This window comes from Eptesicus fuscus, chromosome 20 (assembly GCF_027574615.1).
Source record: "Eptesicus fuscus isolate TK198812 chromosome 20, DD_ASM_mEF_20220401, whole genome shotgun sequence".
NCBI lineage: Eukaryota > Metazoa > Chordata > Mammalia > Chiroptera > Vespertilionidae > Eptesicus > Eptesicus fuscus.
The window spans coordinates 25,861,597-25,874,709 of record NC_072492.1 but is presented as its reverse complement, the minus strand read 5'-3'; the positions used below and the strand labels follow the sequence as shown (position 1 = coordinate 25,874,709).

General features: G+C 45.9%; 1 protein-coding gene across 5 annotated transcripts in view; it reads left to right on the top strand.

The window, feature by feature from the left end:
* C20H17orf67 (chromosome 20 C17orf67 homolog) overlaps positions 1-13,113 on the top strand; it is a 28,858-nt gene that overhangs the window by 10,336 nt on the left and 5,409 nt on the right. For 2 of the 5 annotated variants that reach the window (XM_054709107.1, XM_054709108.1), the window contains exons 1-2: positions 3,567-4,000; positions 4,836-4,936. In XM_054709107.1, the coding sequence (XP_054565082.1) occupies positions 3,949-4,000; positions 4,836-4,936 (153 nt within the window). In that variant the 5' untranslated portion in view covers positions 3,567-3,948. Of the gene's footprint in view, positions 1-3,566; positions 4,001-4,835; positions 4,937-13,113 lie in introns of those variants that run through there. The other 3 variants (XM_054709110.1, XM_054709109.1, XM_028154785.2) reach the window with 2 other exon arrangements.

Genomic DNA, 13,113 nt, shown 5'->3' with positions numbered 1-13,113 from the left:
TTTTCCACGGTACTCCCCTCCCCCTTTGGAACAGTGTCCTCAGGGGCCCGGCTGATGGGCATTTGAATGGCCCTGCCAGTGTCACCCCTGAAGGGCCCTCTCCACTGGAGACCTTGAACCAGCATCCCAGGGTGGGATACAGGCCCCTGACTTTCTCCAGCACTACCCCTCCAGTTCACGAGAGGTCCCTCCTTTTTTCACATTAGGAAAGTAATTGAATCTTACGTAGAGCTTACAGTCCAGACAAGGAGACAGATTTAAAAATATATACAAATAAAGACAATATTTACACATTGTGGTGAGTGCTGTGAGGTAGTAATGGTGGTAGGGGTAGGGAACTTTCATTAAGAAGGCTGGTAAAGGCAGGCTTGCCTGAGCAAGAGACATTTCAAATTGAAACCTGAAGGATGAGAAGAATCCAGAGGGAGGAAGAGAATGTGCAAAGGTCCTGAGGTGGAAAAGAACTTGTTAGGTTGAAAGTAACTAAGTGTGTCTAGATTGGCGTGAGCTGGAGGGGAGTTATCTGAATGGGGTTGGGAAAGGCAGCAGGCGCAGGTGATACAGCTTCTTTTTTTTTTTAAATTTAATTTATTGGGGTGACATTGGTTTGCAAAACCATACAGGTTTCAGGTGTACAACTCAACAAAACATCACCTGCACACAGCATCTTGCGCCCATCGCCCAAAGCAAGGTCTCTTTCAATACAGGGCCTTGTGGGGCACAGTAAGGATTCTGATTTTGTGAGAAAATAAAGAAGGATCCTTTTCTATATCTTCAAAATAGTTTTTATTCAACAACTGTAAATAAATGTAATATACAAAGGAGATTGACTAGTAAACCTCATTCTGACAAATAAGGCATTTCAAACTTTAGCAAAAAAACCCCCACAAACATCTTTTGTGCATTTGACTATACTTGGTTACTGTTGCTTCATTAGGTTTACTCACAAAATTAGTACAATACTGCCTCCTTATTGGCAGTTTTGATTTCTGAAGTTTGTTACCTATGGCCAATAGCGGTCCCGATATATTAACTGGAAAATTCCAAAATTAACCAATTCATAACTTTTATTTTATTTTCTTATTTTTTAAACATGTAAGATTTATTTTTCTCATTAAAATTTTATTTTATTTTTCAATTATAGTTTGCATTTAACATTCTTTCGTGTCAGTTTCAGGAGTACAGCACAGCAGACATTCATATAGGTTACAAAGTGAAGAATTCTTAAGCAGAGAAGTGATGAGGTCCAATTTGTATTTTATATTTCTATTTTTTTATTTTAAATATATTTTTATTGATTTCAGAAAGGGAGAGGGAGAGAGAGAGATAGAAACATCAATGATGAGAATCATTGATTGGCTGCCTCCTGCATGCCCCCTACTGGGGATCAAGCCCGCAACCCAGGCATGTGCCCTTGACTGGAATCGAACCTGGGACCCTTCAGTCCGCAGGCCAATGCTCTATCCACTGAGCCAAACCAGCTAGGGCTATATTTCTGTTTTAAGAAGATCCTCATTGCTGTTGCACGGAGAATGGACTGGAGTGAAGAGGAAGGGAAGCTGGGAGAGCATTTGGGAGCTTGGTGCAGGAAGCTGGGTCAGAGGTGACAGTAGCCTAGACTTGGGTGTTGGCAATAGAGATGGAAGGGTCTGGCCCGGCCGGCGTGGCTCAGTGGTTGAGTGTCCACCTATGAACCAGGAGATCAAGGTTCGATTCCCCGTCAGGGTGGGCTTGATCCCCAGTAAGGGGTGTGCAGGAGGCAGCCGACCAATGATTTTTCTCTCATCATGGATGTTTCTGTCTTTCTCTCCCTCTCCCTTCCTCTCTGAAATCAATGAAAATATAAAAATAAAAGAGATGGAAGGGTCTAGACCCACGCTGGTCAGTGTGGTAGCAACGAGCCACATGTGGCCACTGAGCATGTGAAATATGTAAGTGTAGAATACATACCAGATTATGAAGACGTGGTACAAAAAAAAAAAAAAAAAAAGGAAGTAAAATATCTCATTTATAATTTGTTGATCTTAAGTACATGTTGAAATAAGAATATTTTGGATATTTCATGTGAAATAAAACATAATAGAAAAAGTTTCATGTGTTCTTTTACTTAAAAAATGTGGCTACTAGAAAAATGTGAACTACACATGTGGCTTACATCTGTGGATCACATTACGTTTTTATTGGACAGCGTTGATATAAACAAAAGTTACTGAATGAAAAAAATACTTTATAGTAAAATTACATTGGACACTAGAAATTTCTAGTTACGTCTAAGTTGTTTTTTCTGGTTTGCAAAAGATGATGTTTATTTGATAAGACAATACAGTTAGTGTTTGATCCAATCACAAGGAGCAAAAAAAATAAACAAGTTGACAATGTACATTAAAAAAACCAAGATGTTTAATGTGACAAACATGTTTCTAAAATAATGCCCCTAAAATTCCTCAGTTTTTGAAAACTGTATAAACACAGAAAAACGTTAATAGCCACAGAATACATAAAACCAAACATCTAATTTTGGGCAAATTAACATACGAGGCAACTTTGCTAACAATGTATGATTTTTTTTTCTTCTTGCTTACAAGCTCTTCAGACTATCTTTATATCAACAGAGTGGGCAGAACATTTAGGTTTCATATCAGTTACACAGCATTAGCATAAACTCAGACAATACTGAAAGAGTATTGTTTTCTTTTGAGCTGGCAAAGTGACCACTGAAACATCAGATCATTGCTGTGACTTGAGAATTTTATCCCAAAAAAAGTCACATACTGTCCAGGCATAGTTTTGTAATACATTTAATAATTCTTTTATGTGATATTGGTAGGCAATTTATTTATTTAAAAAAAAAAGTCTTATTGATTTTTAGAGAGAGAGGAAGGAAGAGGGATAGAGAAACATCGATGAAAGAGAAACATCATCGATTGGCTGCCTTCTGCAAACCTCCTTCTCCCCCACCACCCCCCACTAAGGATTGAGCCCATAACCCGGGTATGTGCCCTAACCAGGAATCAAACCAGTGACCTCTTGGTTCATGGGTTGACGCTCAACCACTGAGCCACACTGGCTGGGTAGTAGGCAATTTAAATTTAAAAGGACTTTAGCTAATTGAGATTTTATTGTCTTTGAAAAATGGCATGGAATATGGCTACTTATGACAGAATATCTCACGAGGCTCTTTCAGCATCCATAATGTGTGCACTTGGATATGGTTTCACCTGTCTGAACCTCACTTCCTCATTTGTGAAAGGGAGATGGAGAACGGTGAGTAGTACTAGCTGCCATGCGGTCCATCTCCCTCCTCCTAACCGCACCCCACAAGGTAGGTACTGTTACTCCTCTTTACTGGAGGGGAAACAGGTTCAGGAAAGGTGACTTACAGAAGGGTACATTGCGAGAAAGAGGTGAGGCCAGGACACGAATCTTGGTCTTTCTGGCTCCAAAGTCAGCAAAAAAAATATCTTTCATCCTCATGGCGCCCCTTGCTAAATGTCCCTGCTTGCCTCTGAAATGACTGGGAAAGTCAAATTAGATTGGCGAACGGGCTTTGGAAAAAAATGCCGTAAGATATGCAGATGTCAGAGATGATTCATTCTCCGTGAAACAGGCGCATACCCTGAAGCTGCCGGTGAAAACTCAAAACTCCTGGATGAGGAACACAGGTCTGTGGAAGTGACACGCATGTCGCATGTTGCTTTCTCGAATTCAAGCTCTGCAAGTCATATGACGGGGGACAACTTCCTGCCTCAGGATGAGCACTTACAGGCATTCAGAGGAAGATATTTTCGTGGTCGTATTAAAAACTCAGGGTCAGATGCACTTAGCATCACGCGGTCAGCGCTGCCAGTCAAAGCATAAACAAGCCTGGGGCCGGACCCGGCTGCCTTCAAATAGGCTGGCTCACGGGTGCGACTCACTCTGCAGCAGGCGGAGCGGGGAACAGGCAGGATGAAGAAATTCTTTGTGTTTGCGCTCTTTCTCACCTTCCTGACCTCCTCAGGTGAGCATTCGCTGCAAAAACACAGCCTGTTTCTAGGCGGAGGTGATAAACTGAAATAAGTCTAGTTTATGTTTCTCAGGTGTTTTTTTCTTCTTCATTTCAAATAAGATGTGTATTGTTTGTATAAGTACATATTAATGTATAGTAACTCACTGTTTTGTTTGTCTAAGAGCAGGCTCCCACAATTGGTATCCTTAGGGATACATTTTGTTTTAAATATCTGGATGTATTTGAATACTGATTCTCAAAAATGCTGATAAATCTTCGAGTATGCCTTCTTTTAGAGTTCATATGAGATCACAAAATTCGGTAGACTTTTATTTGATGATGCCTTTTAGAGTTTGTGTGTGTTTATAAAAACATAATATAATTTCATTATCATAATATCTTCTTTGAGGGGCCATGCGTGATGACCAAGATGAACATAATCTTGTTGTCACGGGGTATTTTCCAATAACAGCTTTAACTTGGTTTAGTGTATTGAGGATTTAAAAAAAAAAAAATCCCACAAGGCAAACCTACGGGACGAGAAACCCATTGACTGGAGAACTGGAGAAAATACGTCTTAAAAAACATGTAATTAACACCCACTTATGAAGGAACGGGCCATTGCAATCGGCAAAGATGTCTAAGCTTGCAGGGCTGGCTCTGAGGCAACCGTATTAGAAACCATTTAGAATTCCTCTCTGAGCCGCCTGGAATCCACGTCCCCTGGGACAGGCCCCTGTGAAAGCACTTTTGTGTTTTGCCTGAAATTGAACTTGCTAATCATTTGCCGTGCACCGCGAACTCGTGTGCCCCGAGAGTCCCTAAGGCCCTGTCCTGACTTTTTCAGGGGCCTCCCCGATTCTGACGGAAAAGGAGGCCAAGCAGCTCCTGAGGTCCAGGCGCCAGGACAGGCCGAGCAAGCCCGGGTTCCCCGACGAGCCCATGCGGGTGAGTGCTGGGCTCAGGGTACGAGAAGGGAGAGTGCCATCCATATGTTCCTTCAATAGGAAATCAAAATGGGTGCTGGTCCCAGCCCAGCCGGGTCTGCAGGATCCAGGTTCTGTTAGACCGAGAGTCAGGTGTCAGGTGGCCTCCCCTCTCACTCTCGCCTCCCCTCCTCTGGGGGTGGGGCCAGCTTCCGTGCCTCCTGCTCACACAGTATTTAAAATGCCCACAGTGGGCCCAGGGCGGAGTCCCAGGATTCTGAGTAGCCGGCTGGGTGTCACCTCTGAACCGGGTGCTGAAGAGCTGTGCCCCCTAGCAGGTGCCAACCCCATCTTCCCCCGCTTCCCCTGGGCTCTGGGTGGGCTGGACCACGATACCCTTGGCCAACAACAGCCTTTCTGGGCAGGCAGGATCTCTGCTCCGGCCGCCGGAGGGGTTCTGCCTTTTGCCTTGTGCCTCGGATTTTGGTCTTTGGCCTCAGCTCTGCCCTGTGGGTTTGTGGTGTCCGCCAGCCTGGTCTTTCGAAACCAGGGCCCCTCCCCGGCCTCCGTCTCGTGATGGTGATCGTGGGGGGTGTTTCTAGAACCTGCCACACTGGCCACAGGCCAATTCGGGCCTGGCTCGTCCTCCCCCGTGGTGGTGGAAATAATGACATTCCTGTTGTTTGTGTCCCACCAGGGGAGGGTAGAAGTCGCAGGGACAAAGTTAGCGTGTCTGTGCCCAGGCTGGTCTCTCACCCTGTGCCCACTTCAGCTGGGCACTGGGCTCCGGGCTCACCCTCTTCATGGGTCTCCATGTGGAGGTCTAGAAGGATCTATAGCAGTGTTTACCTCCACTGGCTGCAGAATCATGTGGATAATCCTGCTAGTTCATTGAAGAGGCTCTTAGTAAGATGCTGTATCACAGTGATGAGGAATGCTGACGGTCTGGGTTCGAATCTCCCCTTCTGTAACTGGGTAACCTTGGGAATGTTTCCTCACATTTCTGCACCTCAGGCCCCACATCTATAAAATGGGAACAATAGATATTATCAATTATATTATTATAAAGATAACTAACCATGTGAAACAACTAATTTAGCCCCAACTGGTTTGGCTGAGTGGATAGAACGTCGGCCTTCGGACTGAAGGGTCCCGGGTTCAATTTCAGTCAAGGGCACATGCCTGGGTTGAGGGTTTGATTCTCAGTAGGGGGCATGAAGGAGGCAGCCCATCAATAATTCTCTCTCATCATTGATGTTTCTATCTCTTTCTCCCTCTCCCTTCCTCTCTGGAATCAATACAAATATATTTAAAACAATAAAACACTATTTAATGAGCTTACTATAAAGTAATTCATAGTAAGGCACTTGAAGCAGTACTCAGCAAACAGTAATGACTCCATGAGCATTAAGTACCAGGGCCCGGGGGGGGTGCAGCGGCTGCACACAGTGTCCTGGGCTTCTGCTCAGAGTTGGTGGCAGACACAGAGGACTCAGCAAAGTGGCTATTGTACAAAGTGGTTTAGAAACAAAGCAAGGACTTGGTGCCGTTAGGGGTGGACGTGGCTGTTTCCTTTGGTTGAAGAAATCCGAGGTGGCTTGGAATATCCAAGTGCAGGGAGGAAGTCACTGGGAGGGGGGACAGGGACAAGGCCAAGAAGGATCCGAGTGCGCTGGACTTTGTCTTGAGTTCAGTGGAGGATGTTGGAGGGTTTTCCAGGTGGGGGAGTGCAGACTGGGGCTTTAGACAGATGGTTTGGGAAGCAATGAGAAGAGAAGAGGCTCTGGGTTGAAGTCTGAGAACACAATGCTCAGAGGTGGACAGGGTGAGAGGAACCTGAAGGGGCTGCGAAGGAATTCGGGGAGATTTAGGAGGAACCAAGAGAGGGTGGGGTCAAGCATGGGGAAGAGGGTTCGGAGGGGGGCGGGCCTGGGGGTGAGCAGGATGCCTGGCTTGAGGGTCCCCGGGGCTCCACCTGGCAAAGGCAGGAAGGTGTGGTTCCCCGTGAATCAAGGGGCCTTAGGCTCCTAACTCCTTGGTCCCTGTGTCGTAGGACAAGAGCCCTTGTGGCAGTTCTACCTGCCAGCCCCCACCTCCCCTGTCTTCCGCTTTTGACCTTGACCCTGGTATCTGGGCTACATGGAAGGATGGGTGGGGGCCACAGAGGTCCTCTGAGAGCCAGATTGGAAGGCCTGACTGGCACAGCGGAGCTGACCTTCCTCCTGTACTCAGGGACCTGTCAAAGGACTCTGAGCAGAGGGGGATGTGATTAGAGCTGGTTTTCGGGAGCCTGTTAGAGTCTCAGGACACAGCCTCGGAAACACCGGCCTTCGCGTGCCCATTCAGGGAAATGGGACATGACATTTTTGGACGGGCTATTGCACCTCCTTGCCATGGTGCCCAGGAGACAGACAGGTGGGCTGGGACAAATACACAGAGGCAGTGATCTCTGGGGGACGGCGTGTGCCCTTGGGAGCTGAGCCCGGAGACTCGTGTGCTCACCACTAACTTGAAATTACCGGGAGATGACTAGTTGGGTTATTTAATTTTGCTTCTTCCCTCTGAGGGACTGTGCAAAACAAAACCCTTCTTGAGAGGAAGAGGCCGCGGATGAGGGTGAAGGAACGGTGCTTTGGGGAGGTATCAGGAATTAATTCAAAAGGAAGACAGGTGTGAAGATTCGCAGTAGTCTCTCCCCAAGAGTATCTGCTAAGCCGTGTTTATCATGTTGACACTTGGCTTAAACGTGGGCAGGTGTTGGCTTCTGAGGGATGGCAGGGTTTCTGGAAGCAGGTTCCGGGCTGGGACTGGTTGGACCAGATGTACTCCATCGATGCACCGCAGCAGGCGCTCTTTCCTGACCGTGTGGTGGGAAGGACAGAACGCTTTGGGAAAGGTCAGGGGGTGCCCTGCATTTGGGAGGGGCTGGCTTGCACCCAGAGGAGTATGAGCATCTGGTTGGCACCCTTGATGGAGGAAGGGCAGGCCGTGGTGGGGATGGGGAGAGAAACCAATGGGGAGGCATGATCTGGGGAAGAAAGCAGCTGCGAGGAAGAGCCTGGGAGGTCCAGTGGTGGGGGACGAGAGGAGGGGCCGGAGAGAGAAAGAGGCAGGTGGGAGGGTAGGGGCTCAGAGGCACACCGCTGAGAAATTCCTGGAGGTAGGAAGCAGCTGATCCATTGACTTTATGGCAGCGCCTGACATTGAGTTTGAGGTTGTTTTCTGCGACCCGCAAATCCGAGGAAAAGTCTGCTAGACGCAGCAACCTGTGTTAGTGGTTCTTCGGAGGAATGAGAGGTGGTCGGTGTGTGGGGGTGAAGGTGGCTGACGAAAGACGAAGGAAAGCACTCGAGTCTGGAAGCTGTGGTGGTGGAGAAACGGGCTATGAGACGAATTCAGGAGAAACATGGCCCCCACGTCTTCAGAGATTTTGGAGACTAGGGTTCTCGACATCACAGGAATGGGATGGGCCCTCCCGGAAGACTGGGATATTCCATTGGGACATCCCATCTGGGGACATGTAGGGTTCAGCTCAGTCAGCTTCAGGTTCTGATTTAGGACTCACTACATTGGTTTCATTGAAGACATCGTGTGTAATGAAGCCTGAAGATCCTAATGGAGGGAGAAACATTGCCTGGGGGAAAATTGATGGAGACAGAGCTGTGTGGAAAGAAGGGCTGGGTGTGTGTTTAGAGGAAGGAAGGTGGAAAAATATTCTGAGTGTTCCCTGAACATTTTCTCAGTCATGACTGTGCTTATGTTTAATGTTCAGAATTTTAGTCTAAACTCTTGCTATTTCAAATGTGGTCCCAGCCCGGAACTCTGGGCAATTTATGCTCCAACCACCCAGAACTTCTCACTGGTTTTCAACTAGGCCCTCCTCTCTCTGCTCAGCATCTTCTGTCTCTGCTCTCAGCATCTTTTCACAAATGATTCCCTTTTGTAAAAAAAAAATTTTTTTGATTGATTTCAGAGAGGAAAGGAGAGGGCGAGAGAGATAGAAACATCGATGATGAGAGAGTATCATTGATTGGCTGCCTCTTGCACACCTCACACTGGGGATCGAGCCCGAAACCCAGGCATGTGCCCCGACTGGGAATCCAACTGTGACCTCCTGGTTCATAGGTTGATGCTCAATCACTGCGCCACGCTAGCCGGCAGGACCACAAATGATTCTCTTTGCTTGCAATACCTTTTCCTATTAGTTCTTCCTCTTCATTCTTAATGTCACCTTCTCTCTCTCCCCATGGCCTCCTAATACTCACACATAAAACAATACTATGTATTTTATAGGCACATCTGTATAGTTGTACATGTCTAGAAAAAGGTCTAGAAATATGATTAGTTGAATGTTAAGTGCGTCATCACATTGAGGAGACCAGGATCACTGGTGGCGATCTAGGGAAATATATTTGATGTTTGAATTTTAAACAACAACAATATGTTCATGTACTAATTGTACAATTACAAATAATAAAAATTCAGTTCATTTGCATTTACTATAGAAAAATTGCGAATGAAGGAGTCAGAAGAAGGAAAGAAAGTCAGGTGTAATCTTGTTCCCTCTCCTCAAAGACAGCCGTGCCATTTTTGATGTATTTCTGTTTAGTTTTTTGGCATATATTTTAAAAAAATGTGACCATACTCTACCATTTCGTATCTTGGTTTTTCTCTATAACATACACCCTTCCTCATATTATTGTAAGCTCTTTATACCATAGTGATACTGAATTACCCTCTTTTGTTAGATAGTTGGATCATTTCTACTACTTTTCTGTTACAAACAACACTAGAGGCCTGTTGCACAACTTTGTGCATGGATGGGGTCCGGCTGGCTGGCCACGATGGGGGCCCATCGAGCTGGGCCGGCAGGGGGGAGGGGCCGAGCTGGCCCCACCCTTGATCTGGGTGTGGGGGGAGGTTGGGGGTGGGGCTGGCTGGGGGGAGAGGCTGCAGGCAGTTGGCCAGCCAGCCCCGCCCCCAATTGGGGCCCGGATCAGGCTGGTCGGCTGCCGCAGTCCGTGTCATAGCCACCGGTTGTTCTGGTCGTTCTGCTGTTCCAGTCGCTGGGCTTTTATATATATAGATTCTGAACACTTTTTTCTAAAGTGCTTTTGATATTTTTAATTATTTGCTAAGGATATAGTCCTGGAAAACAAATTACTGGATCCAAGGATATGAATAGTTTAAAAGCTTTTAGTGTTCATCATCCAATTACTTCCCAAAAGGTTAAAGAACACACACACACACACACACACACACACACACACACACACACACACACGATTTATTCTCTTGTCCTCCAAGAGAGTGTTCCAGTAGAGGTGTTAAGGTAAAACCTTATGATGGGGGCATGATTATGGTGCCTTGAATTAGAGACCAGTTGGCCATTTCTGGGGCGGGATGAGCGGGCTCAGTGAGGGAGGAATGGAGATCAAGAATGGACTTGTGGGTGTCTGTATGGACACTTTGGGGCTATTCATGGGCATTAGAAGCCTATGAGAAGAAGCAGGTTGTCTGGAATGAGGGTGTGTTTGGAGTGCTTCGCTTGCAAACCTGCCTTTGTGCCTGTTTCTTCCGCTCTTGTTTACCTGGCTCACTGTTACTCATTTGTAGAGATTCACCTTCAATAATGCCTTTTTCGAGAGGCCTTCACGATGCCCCCGGCCTCCTACCGTGAGTCAGAGCATCCCTGTGGCATCCACTCACAGCACAAGATTGCTGTTTTTCACTTTAAAAAAATCTGTCTCTCCTCCTCGTCTGCTCTAAACTACTTGAGCAGATGGACTGTTTCTTTCACTTCTGGGTCCCCAGCACCAAGCGCAATATCTGACATTTACTAAATGCTCGTTACACTTATTTCCATTCCTTTCTTTGCTTCTCTCCTGGGGAGACGTTTGACAGGACATAACTCTCCTGCAGAACCTGGAGACTGTTTCCTAGAAATCTTTTCTATCGCCTCCCTCCAATTCATGAAATTTCTTATAATCGTCTCAAATTTTTAGGGAAGAAATTATTTGCCAACTGCTGGGGTGAAGCATGGAAATTCTTCAAAAGGATGACATCTCAGCTAAAATTATGTCTTTCGTAAGCACTGGTGTGTCCTGGGAATATGCTTTCCATTTTGGCCCGTCTTCCTTTAAGGAATGTTCTTGTTGGGCAAGTATAAATCATATTAGCTTTATTGTACGTAGTCTTTGTGAAATACACTTTCATGTTTAGCCCCTTGACACATGTATGCAGTCACTCCATTACCCTTTTGTTCCCCATGATCTCAAAGACCAGATCAGAGGGACTGAGATCAGTAAGTTGTGCGCATCACTGATCTGCCTCCTTTCAGGGCTGAGCAGGCCTGCAAGTGCCGCAGTGCGGTTAACTTCAGAGCCACCCTTCTGCCCCGGCGAGCACCTGCTTTCACTAATGAGCGGAATAATTCATCCACACGCTGCTGGGCCTTCAATTCCATGCAAATGCCTGAGGAAGGACTTTGTCTTCTTGGGAACCGTTTGCTCTTTAATAGATTAACTGTCCAATTTATGATTCTCAGCTTAGATCAGGTTCTGGTGGGTATTTTATTTTATTTTAAAATATATTTTTATTGATTTCAGAGAGGCACGGAGAGGGAGAGAGAGATAGAAACATCAATTATGAGAGAGAATCTTTGGTTGGCTGCCTCCTGCATGTCCCCCGCTGGGGATTGAGCCCACAACCCGGGCATGTGCCCTGACCGGGAATCAAACCGTGACCTCTTGGTTCATAGCTTGATGCTCAACCACTGAGTAACACCAGCCGGGCAAGTATATAATTTCATTATCACACCACTCCAGTGCCATAAGAAGGGACCACTTTCAATCTCTGCTTTAATTACGGTTAAATTATTTACTTCCATTATTACCCTTGGCATTGAACATGAAACACAGATAGTGGTTTTTGCTTTGTTTTCAAAATTTTTTTCCCCTTGAAGAAAGGAATCTAAAAAAATTAAAATTTATTTTCCATCTAGCTCTTCTTTCTTGATCCAGGAACATTTGAGATGATCATTAATGTCGGGTCATTGCTAACTCAGCCAACACAATTGTTGAATTTGTGGTTTTCAGCAGATTTGCAGTTGGGCTTTTCATCTTTGACTAATGATTGCTTGTAGGCCTTTGTGGCATATTTATTTTCCTAACATTTTAAATAAATAGTGAACTGTCATGGAAACCAGTGCTCGTTTCTCTCTCTCTTTCTCTCTCTCTCTCTGTGTGTTTTGGTTGTTTTTCTGCAACTATGATTTCAGCTGCTACTCAGGAGTGTGAAATACATAAGTACATTTGGACTGGGCTATTTGTAATGAGCAGATTGACACCGATGTTGGGGGTCCTTCCAAAGAGGATTTGCTAAGATTATGGAGAAAGAACAGTCAGTTAATTAATTCACTCACTCACTTGTATATTTCTCCAGTAAGTTTTATTGAGGTCCTATTATGTGCCACGCACTAGGTACTTTGGTCATTGCTATCAAAAAAGGCGGGTGGATGTTGGCTGAGTGGGACCAGGATTAAATGAGTAAGAATGCAAACGAGCATATCCTTACAAAAAGTGTATAGCCTGACTGGCGTGGCTCAGTGGTTGAGCACTGACCTATGAACCAGGAGGTGACGGTTCGATTCCTGGTCAGGGCACATGCCCGGGTTGTGGCTCGATCCCTAGTAGGGAGTGTGCTGGAGGCAGCCGACCGACGATTCTCTCTCATCATTGATGTTTCTTTCTCCCTCTCCCTCTCCCTTCCTCTCTGAAATCAATAAAAGTATATTAAAAAATAAAATAAAAGGTGTATCAATGTTTATCGTTTTGTGACAAGTCCCGTCTATAGTTTTCCTTGAAGGAACAAGCTCACTTTTCAAACAAGCACATAAAACACTGCTAGTTCAGTCCTTGACACCAACAATCATCCAAGCGCTTTTCCCCACGAAGACCATTGTACTTGGCCATGCAGCCTGCATGCTTCCTGCTGTGTCATGACTTGGTTCGGTGAAACTGACATTTGAAGAACATTTTACATTTATTTATCTACTAGAGGCTCGGTGCACGAATTTGTGCACAGGTGGGGTCCCTCAGCCTGGCTGGCGATTGAGGCCTATCGGAGGGCCAGCTGGCTGGGGGGGAGGGACCATGGGAAGTTGGCGGCTGGGGAGAGGGACCACAGGAGGTTGGTTGG